This window comes from Neophocaena asiaeorientalis, unplaced genomic scaffold, assembly GCF_003031525.2.
Source record: "Neophocaena asiaeorientalis asiaeorientalis breed wild unplaced genomic scaffold, Neophocaena_asiaeorientalis_V1.1 scaffold6, whole genome shotgun sequence".
NCBI classification, from domain to species: domain Eukaryota; kingdom Metazoa; phylum Chordata; class Mammalia; order Artiodactyla; family Phocoenidae; genus Neophocaena; species Neophocaena asiaeorientalis.
In genome coordinates, this window is record NW_020174424.1 from 1459772 (window position 1) to 1479916 (window position 20145).

The 20145-nt window shown below is 39.4% G+C and overlaps 1 protein-coding gene across 3 annotated transcripts in view; it reads left to right on the forward strand.

Moving 5' to 3' along the window:
* The window catches only part of CERS6 (ceramide synthase 6), a 311390-nt gene that overhangs the window by 176761 nt on the left and 114484 nt on the right, over positions 1-20145 (forward strand). For all 3 annotated transcript variants that reach the window (XM_024756640.1, XM_024756642.1, XM_024756641.1), the window contains exon 4: positions 832-889. In XM_024756640.1, the coding sequence (XP_024612408.1) occupies positions 832-889 (58 nt within the window). The remainder of the gene's footprint in view (positions 1-831; positions 890-20145) is intronic.

Sequence of the window (20145 nt, forward strand, 5' to 3'; positions counted from 1 at the left end):
AAAAAGTGAATGTCAGGCTTCCCTGGTGGCGCGGTGGTTGAGAGTCCGCCTGCCGACGCAGGGGACACGGGTTCGTGCCCCGGTCCGGGAAGATCCCACATGCTGCGGAGGGGTTGTGCCCGTGGGCCATGGCCGCTGGGCCTGCGCGGCCGGAGCCTGTTGCTCCGCAACGGGAGAGGCCACAACAGTGAGAGGCCCGCGTACCGCAAAAAAAAAAAAAAAAAAAAAAAGTGAATGTCTAACAGGTAGACATAGAGTTTGGGATGGTATAAGGTTGTGGTTAACAGTTGCACATCAGATGAATGATTTGGATTCCAAATGGGTTCCCTTAGCAATATCCAGAAAGATGCCAATAAAAATTTGTTAAAAGATGAAGGAAAAATATGTTACCTGATTTAAAAATATTATACCTTTTATTTTTAAAACAAATATGAAGAGAAGTTAAGTCATTTACTTAATATCTGAAACAGGCAAAGAATTCAAAGCTATCTTATATACCTTCATGTTTGTAAAATCTGTTCGTTCATGAGCGATGAACAAGAGGAAATTCACATGTTGGTAGAAGAGAAGATGGGTAAATACAATAACTGAGTGAAAGAAAATTTTTTATGAATATAATTATTAATATTTTAAATATTTGCAGTATGCCATGCACATAAGTGTATGTGTTTAGCCAGAAATGAAATCGCTCATTAAGTTTAATCCCTGGTTGGGGCAGAGGTGTGTGTAGGGGGGGGTTCATTTAACGGACTTTTTTCACTCACGTGTTTCAGAATGTGCTGTGAAATATTTAAATTGAATATCATAGAATTTTTTTTAAACTTTCCACAGGTGGAAATTTTCATTTGGCCTTTATGTATTTACCTATGGAGTCCGGTTCCTGAAAAAGGTAGGCTCTGTCAAGTTACTTTATGTAATTCTTATGTAACTGTAAGCCTCTGTCTCATTTTTTATGTTGTGGCAGCAGTAGAATTGTAAACAATCATAACACACTTGCTAAGAATTATTTGTACATTTTTCTTTGATTTATAAAAATATTGGCCGTTCATTCTTTGTAGTAAACAACTTTTAGGCATCTGTCGAAAATAACTTCTGAAAATAATTTGTTTTTCCAGTGATAGATGTTACTAAGTCTATTGACCACGCTAGTTGGTTATTTGCTACCTATGGGCATTAGAACCTTATGAAATCCATCTCAGGCTTGGAAAGAATTTAGAGTTTCCACATCACACATCACACAACTTGAAAAAATCACTTTTGGCATTTTGTGTTATCACTGTAGCCTTTATCAGTAGAAATTAGAGTTTAGTGTCTTGCAAAGCTACCAACAGGGTAACACCAACTGCCAGTGGAAAATTCAGTTCCTTTTATAGACTGTGTTCCCTGGCTGCTGTGTTGCTTTTCTGCATGAACAAAGGCACCTTTACCTATGAAAGCAATTCTTTGAGGGCGTCATAGTCTTTTTCTTCTTGATTTCAGTGCTTAATGGCACTAGTAACAAGTTAGGCTGCTTAACTTCAAGTCTCACGAAGACGTTCTCACAGTCGTGCCGTAGTGAGTTGGGAGAAAACGGGAAATTATTTTTTAAAATGTTTTACGGTATTACCCTTTAAAGTGATATCAGTGTTATCTTTATTTAGCAAAAAAATTTTTTCAAACTGGGGCATTGGGCCAAGTGGCACACCTTACTAGTAAATTCTCATGTAAATGTTGATATGAAAATTGCAAATACGTTTTCATTTTTCAAGTCTGAGTTGTAAGATATTGTCTGCCCGTGGCAAATTCTATTATAAATAATAGTTGTTTCCCAATATCATATTTTCCTAGAGGAAATAATTCTTTTTACTTGTTGTCTTTTCCTTTAGTAACTGCACTTATTTTTCACTTAATAAGACTACATGGCCCAGAGGTCACTTGAATAGATTTAAAAGAATGAACTTCACTCTGTAAGATTTCTAAGTATGAAGACATTCTCAAATGGGGTAAATAAATGTGGTGGAAAGTGCTTATTTTAGAACCCTACTGTTCTAGTTTTCAGATTTATGTATCTAGGGGAAAAAATAGAAAGAATGGCTGTAGAGCTTTTATGCTTCCAACTTGACTACCTTGGAAGAGGAAATAGCTTTGGATGGAATTTCAGCTGACATGGGAGAGCTGGGCTTCATGGGAATGTCGAGTTGCTAACTGAGGTCACGGTTTGGAATTCACGTCGGGTTCTGTTGGTGAAGGGCTTTGATGGTGAGCAAGGAGAGATGGTGAAAGCCAGGAGCACTTCTTTGCCCTTTTGCCTAGATCTGCAGGATGTGGTCTCTTTTAAAAGCTTTCATTCAGCAAGCCTGGCCATCTGTCATCAGAATAGGAAACGCTTTGACACTTAGCTCTGCTTCATTCCGTCCCTACACAGACTGAATGGAATGAGAGTAGTTTTCATCCCCTAGTCCTCCATGGCTCTGTAGAAGGCAGTAAAAGGGCTTGTCAATAGAATGTTTGCCTGGAAATCGTTGTTCCTTAAACTGTAACAGTTTCCTTTCAGCTGCCTCTAGATATAACTAATGCTTAAAAATGAAAGGAGAAATAGATGTTGTTCTTCTTGTTGGATTAATTTGTGTTTGGGGTTTCTTCCTTTGATACTGTCTAAGAAGCACTCAGTTTTGGATGAGCTGTATGGTTTAGTGTTTAGTCATACTGCGAGATAGAAAAGTGTACATAGACTCCATATGAGCTAACTGTGAAGGACTTCATAAGCTAGCTTGTCCAGCTCTTTCATTTCACAGCTGAGGAGGCAGAAGTCCAGAGAGGGTAGATGGCATTCCACAGGTCATACAGTGAGTTTATGAAAGGGCTGAATCTCAAGTGAAACGCACACTGCTACCTCTTATTCTAGTACTTTCCCCACTTTACCAGCCCACCTTAACCTCATGACTTCCTTTAGTTAAGTTAGCAAACTTAACCTAATGTAGTCGTTGTTTCTGTTTTGAACTTTAACTACTTACCTTAACGGATATTTAAAATATATTTCTGTTAACTTGTTGGAATGGACAATATATTTGCCCGTCTAACCAAAAGGAAAAGAAATTATTATGAAGGCAGCACCAGAAATAGTCAAAACAAGGTAATTCCAATTTTCACAATACCCTGAATGTTTTAAAATAAAAGAGCAAGGTAGTGGACCAATTTTAAAATATCAAAGGCCACAGCTGCTTCTTATTCCCAGCATCCAAAATGTGGATCATTACATGTGCTGTTAGAAAAATACCTAGGCAACTTGCACTGTCCAATTTTCTTCTGCTTTTAGGTCAAATGAATCTGATGCGTCTCATCTTCTAGGGTGTATTAAGTAACCTTAAGTACCCTTTCTACCCTGAAATTCTGTGCTCCCGTTAAAGAGATATTTACCAAATGCAAAGTACTACGCACCCATGATAGAGAATCTTAAAAAATAAAAAACAAATCAATTAATAAAAAATTTTGAAAACCATAGAACTTTAGATGGAAAAGTTACCATGCCTCTCATCGAAATACCTCATTTTATAGATGAGGCTACGAGGTATCAATCTCTAGTATAAGAATAGCTTGAGTTTACTTTGCCATATTCAAATACATTCAGGCTGAATACTTAAATTTTATTAAACGCTGTTAACCTTTCCAATTTGAATTGGCTTAATCCCGTGGGGAGAACGCATATATTTTCCTGGGTTTACCAAGTCATCGTAGATTTTCAGTGTATATATATGACCGATTTAAGTGCCCTCAGTTTAAAAATATTCTTTGTATTGAGAAATAAGGCAGTTGAGAATTTTTAAATACATATAAACTAGGTTTATGTCAGTACACACTTGTGCTGTCTTAGTCTGAGCCCTCTGAGAAACAGACACCAAGAAGAGATTAAATGTGTAAGAAATTGATTAGGGGAAGTGTCTATAAGAGAAAATGGGGAGGGAGTTGGCCAGGAGGCTGGAAGAGCCTTCAGACCACAATGTATTTCTGACTATGTGTGCGGGAGAGAGGGAAAGAAGGAAAGTGTGGGTGAGCCTCTAAGACTGCTTGCTGTGCCTTTCTAAGAAAAATTCAGTCAGGCCACTGGGCAGTCCTGGAGCCACAGCTGATCATCAAAGGAGACCTGTGTCTCCAAGAAATGGGCTTGCTGTAGTATTCCTGTTGTGCTCAGTCATAGGCTGCCAGCAGCCTGTGGGCAGCAGGGGCTTCACGCAAATACTGCCGTGGATTTTACCGCACAGCAGCGGGGCCCTGAGTCAGCCACACTCCCACCAGTACAAGATCTAACAGGTGCATTCTCATGGTTGCCATGTGTGCTTAATTTTTAAAATATTCCAGCTTTTCTTCAGAAAGGATACATCATGGAATAAGACCTTATGCCACATAGAAATGGTTTTCATATGCAAAGTATCTAGAAGCACAGAGAAATATTTATCTATTGTCCTTTTTTAAAATTTTATTTTATTATTTTTTAATACGGCAGGTTCTTATTAGTTGTCTATTTTATACATATTAGTGTATACATGTCAATCCCAATCTCCCAATTCATCCCACCACTACCACCCCCACCGCTTTCCCCCCTTGGTGTCCATACATTTGTTCTCTACATCTTTGTCTCTATTTCCGCCTTGCCTTTTTATCATTTTGTTTACTGTGTGTTGATTTCCCCTCCATTATGTCATAATTCTTGTAGTTGATGTGTGAATGTATCTTTGGAGCAAGACACAGTCTGACTTCACACATGAGTTGTCTCAGGGTCCCGGGCACTTACCTCCCTCTTGTACTGATCCAGTTTGGGTGATAAGTTATGTGGTCATCCTATGAATAGTTCTGTAATAAAGGATGAAATAATTGGCCCCATATTTTCAGGCACCCTGTAAAGGAAGCATGTTTGTGTGTCATGTATATGAAATCAACAAAACATTTTCTGTAGTTTCATGATGACAGATAAGAGGATGAGCCTCATTTATGGTGAGGGGCTAACAGGTGTACATAAATGTCATCTTTGCTTTCTCAGCTCCGAGCCCCCTTTACAGATAGTAGTTAACTCTGATGATGGAAGTAGACCCTAGAAGGCATTGATCTTACAGACATGTCACTGAACTATTAAGTAAAGTCATTGTTGGGTTAGTAGGAAATATTTAAATAGTTGAAAGACATAAGCCTGTCTCAATAGTCTGCTCCTGTAATTGCTGACACAAGTGACCCTTAGCCCCATGAATATGATTAACAGAGACAAGTACTTTCATGGAAGAAGACCCAGAATTACTTCAGATGCTCTGAAGTCCCAGAGCACAAGGTACTCATACAGAGTAACACATTTTTCTAGGTCTTGAAAGGGACCATATGTCAAGCCTTTAAAAATAGAGTAAGTTATCTCTCATTTACTGTTACCTTTTTTTCTCGTTTGTAGATGGAAGTTTATATTGAGTGGAGTTCTTTGAATACTTTTCTTTGGGTTCCTTTACTTATTTTTTAAACCTATAGTGTCACAGGAAGGTCATTAGATATATGTGCAATTGGGACTTAGGTAAATATTTTTTTCCATGTAATCTACATGTTAGGCTAATATATTTCCAACTTTTTGACCATACGGTGCATTTTATATCACAGTTTTGTACACATGTATGTGTATGATTAAAATAAAGCTTACTCAAAATATATCTATACCTAACCTCTGTATCAGTCGGGGTCCACGTTAGGAGACAGAAACTACAGGAGTGATTCTTGGGGTGACTGTAATGTGAAGAATCATTCACCAAGAGGGAGCCACCAAGACTGTGTTACTCAGAGCAGTCGATCTGCTGTTTGCTACCTGTCTGCCATGAGATAAGGAGCTTGACTTGAATGTAAATCAACTCACTGCTTCTTTTTTGGAGAGTCTACCTCTTAAGGAAAGTCAGCTGAAATGAACAGCGCTCTTCACGATATAGTTAATTGACATTCTAATGAAACAGTAACAAACGCTTCAAGGACTGGCACTCATCTGCCCACAGCATTTTGATCAGCGCTGCACTGAGGTATCATGGACATGGTAATGGCAGGAAGAGGCTACGGCTCTGAGGACGGGGGCTTATAGGAAGAGGCTGGAGCTATTGGAACCTAGATGCTCCAAGGAGGAGCCGTGGAGCTGGACAAGAAAGCGCTGACCAGCTGGTATGTCTCAGAAACCACAATGAGGCTGGTTCTGAGAATGAGGAAAAAGGGCAAGCAGCTGCTACCACTGGGATGAACTGTCCCTGCTGGGGTGCAGATGCATTGCTGGAGGACCCAGTTGGGGTGGGGCTGAGGGAGTGGTGGTAAGAATGGGAAGCAAAACAGAGAGGAGCACAGTCGAGCTTCCTCTTGCAGTCTTCCCCCTCCCTCTAGTGCCTTCCTGGAGTCAGAACTCAGCAAGGGACTAGCTCCTTGGAGCCAGCTCAGGTGTCTCCACAAGATCTTTTTTTTTAACATCTTTATTGGAGTATAATTGCTTTACAATGGTGTGTTAGTTTCTTCTGTACAACAAAGTGAATGAGCTATACATATACATATATCCCCATATCTCTTCCCTCTTGCGTCAGAGATTTCTGTGCATTAATTTTGTATCCTGCTGCTTTACCAAATTCATTGAATAACTCTAGTAGGTTTTTGGTAGCATCGTTAGGATTCTCTATGTATAGTATCATGTCATCTGCAAACGGTGACAGCTTTACTTCTTCTTTTCTGATTTGGATTCCTTTTATTTTTCTTCTCTGATTGCTGTGGCTAAAACTTCCAAAACTATGTTGAATAACAGTGGTGAGAGTGGACAACCTTTTCTTATTCCTGATATTAGAGGAAATGGTTTCAGTTTTTCACCATTGAGGCCAATGGTGGCTGTGGGTTTGTCATATATGGCATTTATTATGTTGAGGTAAGTTTCCCCTATGCCTACTTTCTGGAGGGTTTTTATCATAAATGGGTGTTGAATTTTGTCAAAAGCTTTTTCTGCTTCTATTGAGATGTATCCACAATATCTTAATAACTAGCCCAAACTTCCCATTATGCTGCATTCTGTGATGTACTCTGACAACTTAACTGTAATTTATTGTATTACATTTTAAAACTATGCAAATCGCCACTCATTATGTTGACTTCATAGCTAACTAGGGGTGAGAACACTTTTGATGAATTGACTTGCCTGAGGCAAAAATCGCAGCCAGTCTTGTGGTCTTTAAAATTTCTAGGTTGGTTAAAAAAAAAAAAAAGCATTAGCAAACAAGTTTCAAAAATCTAGCAGTTCAAGGAATATTTTAAATTTTTATTAGTAAATTTACCTAACTAAGAAATACAAGTCATATCACTATGGGAGAACATTAAGTTAGAGGTCAGGATTGAAGTTTCAGTCTCTGTTCTGCCTGTTGTGCTTAATAGGACCTTTGCTCCCTGAAACCTCATTTTTTTCATGTGTGAAATGGGAAGATGAGGCTTGCCCTGGCTTCCTCGGCTTGTGTGTAGGAGTGCTGTGAAGCTATACTGTACTTGGAAAATGTAAGGCATAACGCTAATTAGTACTGATTTAGAGGGGGCTCTGTTGAGAACAATGAATGCCTATGTCTCCTGCAGTGCTTTGACATGAAGCTTTTAAATATTGTGCTGCTGGCGCCACCTAGTCCAGTGAGATCCTTTGTCATGACCATGCTTTGATGCTTGCAAATAAGTAAATGCACTTCCTGGAATGGAAATTATCTGGCGTGACCCGAGGAAATTGTCCTTCAAGGCTTCTCCTTACTGTATCTGCCTTTTCCCCTTCTACCTACATCTATCCTCTTGAATATTTTTTGATTCCCTCATACCTTTCCTTTGCCCTTCTGTGTTGACTTGTGGCTGGTATCCTATCTGAAGGGAACATTCTGAGGCCAGGGAGAAACTGAGGATAATGTGATTCAGTGAGGACACTGAAGAAGGAGCCAGAAGACCTGGCATTAATCAGTTTTGCAACCTTAGGCAGGTTACTTAGTCTCTCTGGGACTGAATCGCTACATCTCTAAAATCAGTAGTGTAGACTACGTAACTATTTTTATTATTTTTCATTTGAGTATTTTTTAATATATATATAATGTAACATTTTTAAAACTCTTATCCCATAATTCAGTGAAGATTTTGAAATAGCTGATCATATGGCAAGCTGGTACCTGTTTAGAAAGCAAAATAGCGATATAGAAGAATCACCTTAAGTATGTTCATATACTGTGACTCAGCAATTCAACTCCTATGAATTATCCTGAGGAACAAATTATATGGAAGCAAAAAATATACATGTATAAAGTTATTATTGCAACTTAAAGAAATGCATATGTATATATATACAGATACATTTGCATGCAAATTATAGCAAATCCAAAACAGAATGTAAAACAGTCCTAATGTCTAATATTAGAATTGTTTAAATTGTTATCAAAGTGGCAAAATAGCATGCAACTACTTAAAAATAATAACTAAAAATTACTATATTATTTATAGTTCTAGTAAAATATTTAGTAGAACTTTACATGAAAATGAGTAACAAACTCATTTGTACATTTTGCTGTGATAATCATATATATATAGCAAATGGAATGTAATAGGTAAAAATGTTAAGATTCCTTTTAGAGAGGAACTGTGGATGGTTAATTTTTTTCAAATATCTTTAATAGTTTCTTTTTTATTAAAAAAGTTAACCCTGGGCTTCCCTGGTGGTGCAGTGGTTGAGAGTCCGCCTGCCGATGAAGGGGACACGGGTTCATGCCCCGGTTCGGGAAGATCCCGCGTGCCACGGAGTGGCTGGGCCCGTGAGCCATGGCCGCTGAGCCTGCGCGTCCAGAGCCTGTGCTCCGCAACGGGAGGGGCCACAGCAGTGAGAGGCCCGCATACCACAAAAAAAAAAAAAAAAAAAAGTTAACCCTAAGATGTAGGAATTAGGGTGGAAATGATTATGCATAATTTATGAAATTGTGGGTTATGAGAGAGTTTGCAGTTGTAACTTTTAAAAAGGAGAACTTTTGTTTAAGTTGAATTTCATTTAAGTGGCAAAGACATACAGAAGTTTCATCAAAAAGACTCCATCTGTTCCCATTTGCCTAGTCCTCACAGCCCTAATCCCTGGATTTTCTCTTGGGGGCTCCCTGAGATCTTATTGCCCATAATGCCGCGGAATGGCCCTAGCATAGACTTTCTAAGGAACTTTTTTAGTCTCCAGTGGGATTCTGGTAAGATTTGAGCTCTTTTTCAGATTTACATGGCCTATATTAGATAATAACCTGGAATTCTTCTCCGTATAGTACTTTAAAAAACTTCTCTCGCAGTGAAAGTCCCACCTCCTTTGGAGTGGGGTAATGCCTTGAAAACACTGTTGGCTTAGTGCATAGCCAGCATGAAATTTTGCATCACTGATAATCATCATCATAATGATAGCTATACTGTGCGAGCACTCACTGTGGGCCAGGCATTATGTTGATCACTTAGCATTCATTTCTCATGTGTTACACAGTGTAACTTCTCATCCTTATGCATGAAGAAACCAAGACTAACAAAGGCTCAGTAATGTGTCCGAGGTCACATAGCTAGTCAGTGGCAGGGCTGAGATTTAAATCCAGGTATATTTGGCCATATAGTCTACTTGTATCCAGGCTTAATTACTCACTGAGTAGATCATCTGGGTTGACGAGGATTAACCAGTGACCAAGGAAAAGCAAAGGCTCCGTCTTTGAACTGTATTCATATTCAGAGCACAGAGTTAAATTTAGCGATTACATTCAGAAGGTCCAAATTAAGCATCATATTTGCTTCATTTTTCTGCTTTCAAATGAACTCACTTCGGCAAAGCCGAGAATTGGTGGCTTGCTGTATTCTTAGTATTTTGGGATCTTATTAGAAACTGTCTACTAATTTTCCAACTGGGTGTAGTTGTCCCTTTTTATACAAACAAATAATGTAATTATGCCATAGAATTTATTCTCTCCCTCTATGATGCTTAGTTTCTGCAATGTGACTAGCAAACTGTTAATACACTATTCATGTAAGAACTTGGTTGGGACAACTCAGTGTTTTCTGTAGCTTGAGAAATGTGAAATTGTTCATTGCCTAGAATAAATTAAAACTTGTTCAGATGATAAAACCATTTCATCAGCCCTGAGGTTATAGCTTATAGCTTTTAATTTAATGAGATGGCAATAGTTTGATTTTGGTTGTGTAAACTTTCCGTAAAGAGCATCAAGAAGCCTTTTACCCACGTTTTTGCTTTGTGTTCAGGCTTTGTCTTGAGAGAAGGTCATTTCACACCCAAAGCTTTCTTCAGGCGGTGAGGTAGAAAGATTTCAGGACTTGCAGGAGTTCATGAAGCTGATGTGGGAGGAGGTGCTTGTGTGGATTCCCAAGTACAAGTGGCGACTGCTGCCCTACTAAGTGATACTTGCTCTTAGGTAGTTATTTATACAAGAGTTTGTAGACTTGGTGCCTGGTCAAACCATGAATCTTATCTTTTCAGCTCCCACAATAAAATATCAACTTTTCAGAAACTCTAGAAATAAAGGAAAAACTAACTTATAGTTCAGAGGCTACTAAAATAACCCTGATTTAAATATGACGTTCATTATTAGACAGTCCCCTAAAGGCATAGACTTAAACTTCTCAAAAAAGTTTAGAGCTGAACTTGACTATGAAACACATTGGTCCTCATTTATATGCTGTAACAGAGCTAGTGCTACAGGCTTCCTTTGGCTGAGGGCACTGGCTGAGAATTGGATTGCATTGCTATTCCTCTCCTGTTTCCATGGGGAATAGAAATCTAGTCACTCTCAGAAGAGTTCAGGTAATTTGGTACGAAATATTGATCCATGTGTCAAAATCTGTACGTGCACATTCACTCTGCATTAGCTGAAGCCACAGCTGACACTTAAAGGAAAATTCTTTACTGAATTCAAAAAAGAAAGCATTCTTCTTTTTAAGGTTTGTTTTACTAAAATTTGAGAGCTAATGGCTTTCACATACAACGGTCATCATAATAAAACATTTTCCTCATCAACCGTAATGAAACAAACCAGATGTTCTTTGCTTAAAAACAACAGCTTTCTGGGAGAAGTAATGAGATGTTCTACTTCTGCAACTGGTGTTTTGTCTCTTCGGGGAAGACCCAGGCTTGGCTGTGAGAGGTGGGGTGAGGGTACTTAGGACAAGGACATGGAGCAGAGCATCAGGCATTCCAAGCTGACCGGCTCATGCTCTAATTATAGCTGCACGTGCGGCTCTGAGAAACTGGCTCAAGGAACATCTGGATACTGGCTCAGCTACAGTTTTCTGTAAGGTGGGACAAATGGCTTAGGGTTTTGTTTGGTTTTTGCCGCCTTCTCCTTTATTAATGCACGTGAGACTAGGCCTCCCTGCTAGAGGCCATTGCCGTCGTTGTTTTAGGAATTTTTGAGCAGCAGTCTGGTGATACCGGTCACCTCGGAATGACTTTTCCAAAGCACAGGGAGGATGGCCATTTTGTCCTCAAGGAATTCAGGCTTCTGTAAGGCAGTGAACAGTGGAAGGAATAAAATCATTTTTTCAGGCAGAATGAATCTGTAGTGACAGAGGTAATTGTATGGGAGTGGGCAGGAGAGAGCCTGTTGGATTGTAAAAGTCTTCTAGATCTTGGTCTGGGGGGTGGTGACATAGGTGTCTATGTCCTGACTATGTAGACAGGTGATGTTAAGTGTATACACATATGGACGTATGTCAAGTTTCTGTACACTTAGGTTTGTACACTCTAACTGTATGTCAGTTACACTTCAATAAGAAAACTTAATAATGGTGTCTGGTCATCCTGTAGCTGCCATATAAAGCAGCCGCTGCCTGTTGCTGAGTGCAAGTGTGGGCACAAGGCATTTGAGGATCAAAAGATGTTATTTAAAGGGCTCTTCCAAGAGCTTCTGCCTATTACTGATGGGAGATACTGATCTCTGTTCATTTGTTCATTCTTTCATTCGGTATCTGTTGAGTACCTACCTATGACAAGGAATATGCTAAGCATCATGGATATAACAGCAAGGCAGTCTGGGTCCCTGAGCAATATTATTACTGTTCTTCCCTTCTCTGGGATCATCAATGACATAGGAATTTAATTCAACTTAGCTAACATTTATTAAACGTCTACTCTGCCAAGACATAGTGGCAGGTGAAAGAGGAGAGGGAAGGAATAATCCCTGCCTTCCAGGATGTTATATGTATGGTAGAGGAGTTATAGTATGGTAGAAGAGTTAAGAGTTCTCTTTAAATACTTACGATATGAGACATTGCGATAAATGATAGAAGTACAGAGTTCTGTCTGAGCACGGGAAAGGGATCCAATTAAGGGAATTGAAGAAAACTAGAGAGAAATAGGATTTAGTCTGAGCCCTAATGAATGGGTTGCCATTGACAGGGGGGTTAGTGAAAGCATTCTTAGGCGGAGAGAACAGAGTGGGAAAACTGGAAAAAACAAAACAAAACAGGGTCTGTTTGAGACTACATGATGGAGAAATTGGGAAATGAAACTGGTAATGTGTTTGGGGAGGACTTGACTGTTGTTTTAAAGAGATTGGCCTTTACAGCTGAAGAGCGCTTAGTTCTTCTCCGTGTCTTCATTGTAAAGAGACCTGGTGTTTGTGTGGAAGGGGCATCCGGCCTCCCCGCTGACCCGATCTACGGCCTCTCATCTTAGTAACACGTGACGCTACCTCTTCCTCATGTCTTCTTCGTGTTCCCTCCCCTTCTCTTCCACATACCCCAAGGGGTGAATGAATGGAGTGGGGAACTCTAAGGATAATGGTGGAGAGTCGGTTCAGTTACCTTCACCCTCCCAGCCTCATCCATCTATGAATGGCGGTGAAATTATATCCTTAACCCTCTCCAGCAGAGCCTAACCAGACACTGACATTACTATTCCTTCCATTACTGTTCTAACCCTCTGCAAGCAACATGATTGCTCAAACCACTCGTCTTCCCCTGTAGTCCCACTTCACCCCTCTCTGCCCAACTTGCTCACTGTCAGATTCCAGGGAGGTATCCTACCTATTGGAGTATCATCTCCTTTTAGACATTTCTTTCAATTAAACTGATTTTAATCAGTTTAACTGATTTATTCTCATTTATTTCTTATTTTATTTTCATACAATTATTTTCCATTGAAGTATGATTGACGTATTAAAAGTCTGTACATATTTAATGTATACATCTTGATAAGTTTGAAGATAAGTATATACCCATGAAATGTCACCATATACAGTGTCCTAAACTTATCTACCACCTCTAGAAGTTTCCTCCTTCCCCCCCTTTTTTTATAAGGACATTTGACATAAGACCTACTCTCTGAAATTTTTAAGTATAAAATATAGTACTGCTAGCTCTGTGTACTATGCTCTGCAGTAGATCTCTAAGACTTATTCATCTTGCATAAGTAAAACTATGTACCCCTCTCTAATTTCTCCTCCCCGCAGCCCCTGGTAATCACCATTTTCTCTGCTTCGGTGAGTTTGACTATTGTAGATTCCTGGTAAAAGTGAGATCATGTAGTATTTATTCTTCTGTGTCTGGCTTATTTCCCTTAGCCTAATGTCTTCTAGTTCATACGTACTGTCGCAAATTGCAGGATTTCCTTCTTTTTTTAAGGCTCCAGTGATATTGCATTGTATCTATATACATTTTCTTCATCCGTTCACCTGTCAGTAGATATTCGTTTCCTATTTTCTATTTCTTTTGCAATTTTGAATAATGCTGCAGTGAGCATGAATATGCAGATATCTCTTTGAGGTCCTGATTTCAATTATTTTGGGTATATACCCAGAAGTGGGATTGCTGGATCATATGATGTTTTTGAGGAATCTCCATACTTTTGTCCATAGTAGCTGTACCAGTTTACATTTCCACCAGCAGTGCACAAGGGTCCCCTTTTTTCCACATCCTTGCCTATTAGGACGGTTATTATCAGAAAAACAAAAGATCTTTTGTTTTTCTGATAATAACCGTCCTAATAGGTGTGAAGTGATACCCCATTGTGGTTTTGATTTGCATTTTCTCATGATTAGTGATATTAAGCAACTTTTCATATACCTGTTGGCTACTTGTGTGTCCTCTTAAGAGAAAAGTCTATTCAGGTCTTTTGCCCATTTTTGAATAGAGTTTTTTGCTAATTGAGTTGCAGGGGAGTTCCTTATGTATTTTGGATTTTAACCCTTTATTTATTAGATGTGTGATTTACAAATACTTTCTCCCATTCCGTAGGTTGCCTTTTTCACTTTGCTGATTGCTTCCTCTGTTGTGCAGAAGCTTTTTAGTTTGATGTCGTTCCATTTGTCTATTTTTGCTTTTATTGCCTGTGCTTTTGGTGTCGTAACCAAGAAATCATTGCCAAGGCTAGAATTAAGAAGCTTTGCCTTGGATTTTCTTCTAGGAGTTTTACAGTTTCACGTCTTACGTTTAAAGCTTTAATCCATTTTGATTTTTGTGATGATATAAGGTAAGAATCCAGTTTCATTCTTTTGCATGTGGATATTTGGTTGTCCCAGCACAATTTATTGAAGAGACTATTCTTTCCCCATTGTGTATTCTTGCCTCCCTTGGCTTATTTTTGAGGTTTCTGCCCTAGCTTCCTGTAGAGACTGCACTGAACAGACTCCCCAGCTTTTCCTCTGGTTATCAGCACCTCTGACAAAGGCAAACAGGACAAAAAACTGTCCCGTAGTCTCTGTGTTTTTCCACTGCTCTAACCACTTTTGTCTTACTCTGGCTGGTCACATTGCTACCACTGGGTTTACTTTTGTAGCATCACTTACTTAGAATGACCTTCCTCATCCTAACTCAAAGCCTACCAGCCCTGATTCTTCACAGATCCACCTCACTATGGAAAACCTATAACTTAAAGCCCTTTAAATCTCTCATTTAGTGCACATATTGCACATATGTAAAACACCCAGCTTGGTCCGTGAGCCATGAAAGGTGTTCAATAAATAGGAGTTATTGTTATCGTTATCATATAATATCATCCAGTACTTAGGTAGTGTCTTATCTGTGTACTTTCATCTCAGATTTCTTTCCATCTAGTTCTATAAGCTGCTCATTTCCCCATGCTGCCTAATGTCCTGCTAAGAATACAGCAGAGAGTTCACAAAAACTTGAGTAATAAAATTAAAAATATGCAACTTTGCTATTTCGTAACAGTTTTATGTAAAAGTTTTGGGAAAAAGAACTTAAAATTAATGACTGAAATCAAATATGGAGATTAGCTGAGAATTTTCACTATTTGTGGTTACCCTGTTTCCCATTAGTATTGTACAGAGGGTTGGCAGTAGAATTTAATAAAATTAACTTCTTTCCCTGAACTGGTAGGTAGTTTGAATTCTGGCCAAACTCTCTCTCTCTCATGTGATTAGTACATCCAACCAGATCTACCCTTAGAGTGTTAGTTTTGAGTAGTTGGTTGGGGATTTCCAGTATTTTTGTCTTATGTCTAAAGGAGCGTGTGTGTGTGTGAGTGTATACAATCCAGTTAGTAAAGCTGTGGTGACTGATACCCAGGGTCTCACTGCTAGGAGCTGACTGAAGGATGCGCCAGGAAGTCTAAGGGATTCCATTACTACCGTGTGTGAACAGTGTTTGCAGGTGCATCAAACTAGTTCTCAGGTCCCCAAACTGAAAGATCAGGTATTCTCCACTCTCCTTTATGGTACATAGTATCCTCGTGATACTACGAAATGGCAGAGTGGAGAGTAACCATTCGCATTACACCTTCCCTTCCTGTCTTTAATACAGTCAGGCCCATCTTGCTCAAGGTAAATTGGTAATATTCTAGCAATTGTTTCTACGGTGACTTGGGCACTAGTGGGACATTTAGTAACCACGGTATAAGTAAACATAGTCTGTTTTCCCAGGCAATAGCACTTTTGTGAGTTGTCAGCTTCTCCTTTGGATGTGTTCCTCTCCGTAGCAGATCCTTGATTAGGGAGTTAAAAGTAAATATAAAATATCCTAACAGAGATTCTTAACAGGGTGCATGGTATTCAGCATAAGCGAAAAAATTATATTTGGCACCAGCTATTCCAATACAAATGGAGGGAATAACTAGACTGCAACGCTTTGTGCGCGTGGGCGTGCACCTGTGTGTGCATGCATCGTTGGTATATGAAGTGTGCGCGTGGGCGCGCACCTGTGTGTGCATGCATCGTTGGTATATGAAGTATGAATCAAGAAAGAGCTCTTCTCACTTTGTTCTTAACCATGGCTCCTATCACCCTCACCTCAGCTTTTTTCTTAAACTAATGGCTGAAGCTGTAAAGAAATTGAGAAAAAGTGGTGCTTTGCTAATTTTCTTGATTTCATGTGAATTATGAAAAAAGGGCCGTGTAAAAATGAAATTACTAAATGCTATGGATGCAATTTGATTTGGGACCTGTTGACCTAATTTACAAGGTCCAAGGCTGGGAAATGAGTTCCCACCAGCCTTCCTTATTAATCAGTCTTTTAACCTCAGACAGTGGACTCCTCTACTTGATTTCTGTGTAATGCAAGAAGTACTGATAAGCACGGAGTGTGGTCAACAGAGATTGGCAAAATTATGATTGCCAGCTACTACCACAAAGAAAAACAGTGCTACAGATTCCTTACATAACTTCTGTAGCCCCATAGATGAGAGTGTAGGAATTAAAAATAGAGTTTAGATTTTGATTCTGGTTGATTATTGTGATCATCTTTTATCAACATGTGACACCTTAATTAGTCATTCAATGAATAGATGCTTATATTCATAGTATGAAGTCTGGCTTTCTAAAAAATAGGTGTCATGTAGTAATATTGTGCAAAAGTTGTACCTAATGGCTCTTTTTAGGTATCAGTTTGGAAATGCTATTCTTTTCCTTTTATAAGTTCCTCCTGACATACATTTGAATTAAAAAAAAAATCACACAGTACAACATTGAAGGTTTTATCCTCATGTGTTGAACGTGGCGATTCTAGGCCAAGAAATTGATAGAAGTACAGAATGGACTCCTTCTGAATGATAGAGAAATTGTGAGAAAAAGTACTAATTTGTGATTCCATTAATTTTGAATCTATTTTGCTTGCTAAGAAAAAGTATTTTATTTAGTAGCTAACTCCAGTGATTGTATTCATAATCGACTGCTGCTGGTTCAAACCTTTAAGCACAGATAAAATAGACTTTAGATTGGTAATAGCTTCTCATGTTGTTATTTTTTTTTCTTATTTTTTTAAAATTTATTTTTATTGATTTATTTTTGGCTGTGTTGGGTCTTTGCTCCTGCGCGAAGGTTTCTCTGGTTGCAGCGAGCAGGGGCTACTCTCTGTTGTGGTGCGCGGGCTTCTCGTTGCGATGGCTTCTCTTGTTGTGGATTTTAAGACTTTTTTGTTACTTGTGCTACAGTGTATTTAGGGTGTGCTTGCTGTTTTTCACTTTGTGTTCCTATAACATTTGTTTCAAAGAAGTGATATTCTATTCGATTATTTCATCCTGTTAAAATATAGGACACCCTATATTAATTACCAAGTTCAAAGAAAAAATGTTCCAGGAGTGGTTCTCAAACTTGAACATGTCTCAGAATCACCAGGAGGGCTTGTTAAACCACAGATGGCTAGGCTTAACCCAGAGCTTCTGATTCAGTAGGTTTGGATGAGGCCTGAGGATTTGCATTTCCAAGTACCCAAATGGTGATGATGGCAATGCTGGTCCAGAGACCTCACTTTGAGAACTGCTGTGTTATAGTGTGGTACCCAGAAAAAGCTAAATACTCACTTACCAGGTGTATTAGTTTTCTATTGCTGCTGTAACAGATTACCACAAACTCAGTGGCTTAAAACGACACAAAGTTAATCTCTTACAGTCCTGTGGTTGGAAGTCCAAAATCAGTTTCACTGGGCAAAAGTCAGGATACATGCAGAGCTGGTTCTTTTGGGAAGCTCTAGGGGAGAATTTGTTGACTTGCCTTTTCAGCTGCCATTGGCTGCCTGTATTCCTTGGCTTGTGACCCCTTCCTCTTCTTCAAAGCTTATCACTCCAGTCTCTGCTTCTGTCATCATATTGCCTCCTCCTTTTCTGTAGTCAAATCTCCCTCTATCTTCCTCTTATAAGGAAATTTGTGATTATAGTCAGGACTCATCCAGATAAGCCAGGGTAATTTCCCCATCTCAAGATCCTTATCTTAATCATATCTGTAAGTTGGTTTTGCCATATAAGGTAACATTTACAAAGTTCAGGGATTAGGACTTGTATATCTTTGGAGGCCATTATGCAGCCTATCTCGCTGTGAAAATCTTCTACTTACCTCTCCTGATCTCTTGGAAGGCAGTCACTAATCTATTTATCTGGATGAGTCCTGACTATAATCACAAATATCCTTGATTTCCTGCTTGTTATAAAGGCTTATCCAGTACTGAAGAGGTAGTGTTGACTTTTTAAAAGGAGAAAAGAGGAGACAGAATCTTCTCAGTTGCATTTAAAAGTTGCTTCTAAAAGGGGTCGGGGCGGGGGAGCGGGAAACAAGTGAATGTTTAAAAAAGATTTCTCCTGTTTCTTTTCCAGAAGAATGGCTGCTAATAACCTGCCTCCCCACCAAATGTAGCTATTTCTGTTGTGATTTGTTTTCACAGGGGTAGAAAACACTTTTTTTCTCTTCCATTTACGGTCTCTAACTTAGCAGGAAGAGAAAAAAACCAAGGGATATCCACATTTCAATGAAAATAGTGAATCCTTTTTTTTTTAAGAGACAAAAACTTCTCTTTATTTTTTTAAAGTTATACTTAGTCCATAATACAAATAATTTAAAAATATACTTTTAGTTCTGTGATATTTAGGGGAGAGAAGGCAGCTGACTTTGAAGGAATGAGAAAGAAGGGTATTCAGCCCTGGCAGGTACATGCTTCCTCAGTCTCCTGCCATGTGCTGTTCTGTGCTAAGCCCTGTGTTGTGGTATTTAATTGATCTTCTCCCTGACCTTCTGCTGTGTGTGTTATTACCCCCATTTAAAAGAGAAAAGAAACAGTTTCAAAATGGCTAAGTAACTTTAAGTGGCAGAGCTGGCATTCAGCCCCAGGTCCCGTGATTCTTTGCCCACATTCATCACTGTTAAATGGCCTCTCAGTAAAAATACTCCATTTCCATGTTCAGTCAGATCCTTAAAAGCAACCTTATTCACTGACATTACATTATGTCTTACTGTGGATACTTTATAGCAGGGAAGGTGGGAGAGAAATGATAAAATGCAAGAATATTTTTAGTTTTAAAAGTATTTAAGTTCTACTAAAGTTTATATGAGCATAAGGTTTCCAGAAGTCCTATTTTTATATAGCTTTTAACTTACTGTGCTAGAAAGTAGAACATTTCATTTTGTAATGGGAAAGATCGGCTTTTGCCCCCTGCTAACAACTCTGTTTGTTTGCCAGTGGTTGACATCAGTGGTATCACCCCTTCTTGACCTAGTTGCCTCCTACAGATTACGTTAAGCCTTGCTCAAGCTTCGCCCATCTTCCCTTCCCTTCCCCTTCCCCTTCCTCTCCCTCTCCTCCCTCTGGGCTGTCTGTCCTAAGTCCCTACCTCCCCTGCCCCATAACACCCTGCACCTCCAAAGTGGACTCGGAAGAGCTTGATTGCTGTACTGGTCACATGGCTACCAATGTCCTTTCCCAGCCTTACTGAAAGCACCAAAGGTCAGTTTCTGAAAATACAGTCTCAATAAATAGTTGTTGAACCAGATCTGCTATTTGTCTGTGAGGTCAATGAGATTAAACTGATGGCTGTGTTAAGTAAGGTTATTGAGAAATGAGACATTTCAAAAATAGAGAAGGGAAAAAAGAAATAGGACTGTGAACATTCTTTAACTTTTAAAAAAGGAGCTGCTGTTCTCCATACTAATATTTTATCTGTAGTTGCTTACTTGCTCCAGATTTAATTCGGATATTAGGGGAATAGATGGTAAAAGCCAAAGAAGGGCTTCCCTGGTGGCGCAGTGGTTGAGAGTCCGCCTGCCGATTCAGGGGACACGGGTTCGTGCCCCGGTCTGGGAAGATCCCACATGCCGCGGAGTGGCTGGACCCGTGAGCCATGGCCGCTGAGCCTGCGCGTCCGGAGCCTGTGCTTCGCAACGGGAGAGGCCACAGCAGTGAGGGGCGCGTGGCGCAAAAAAA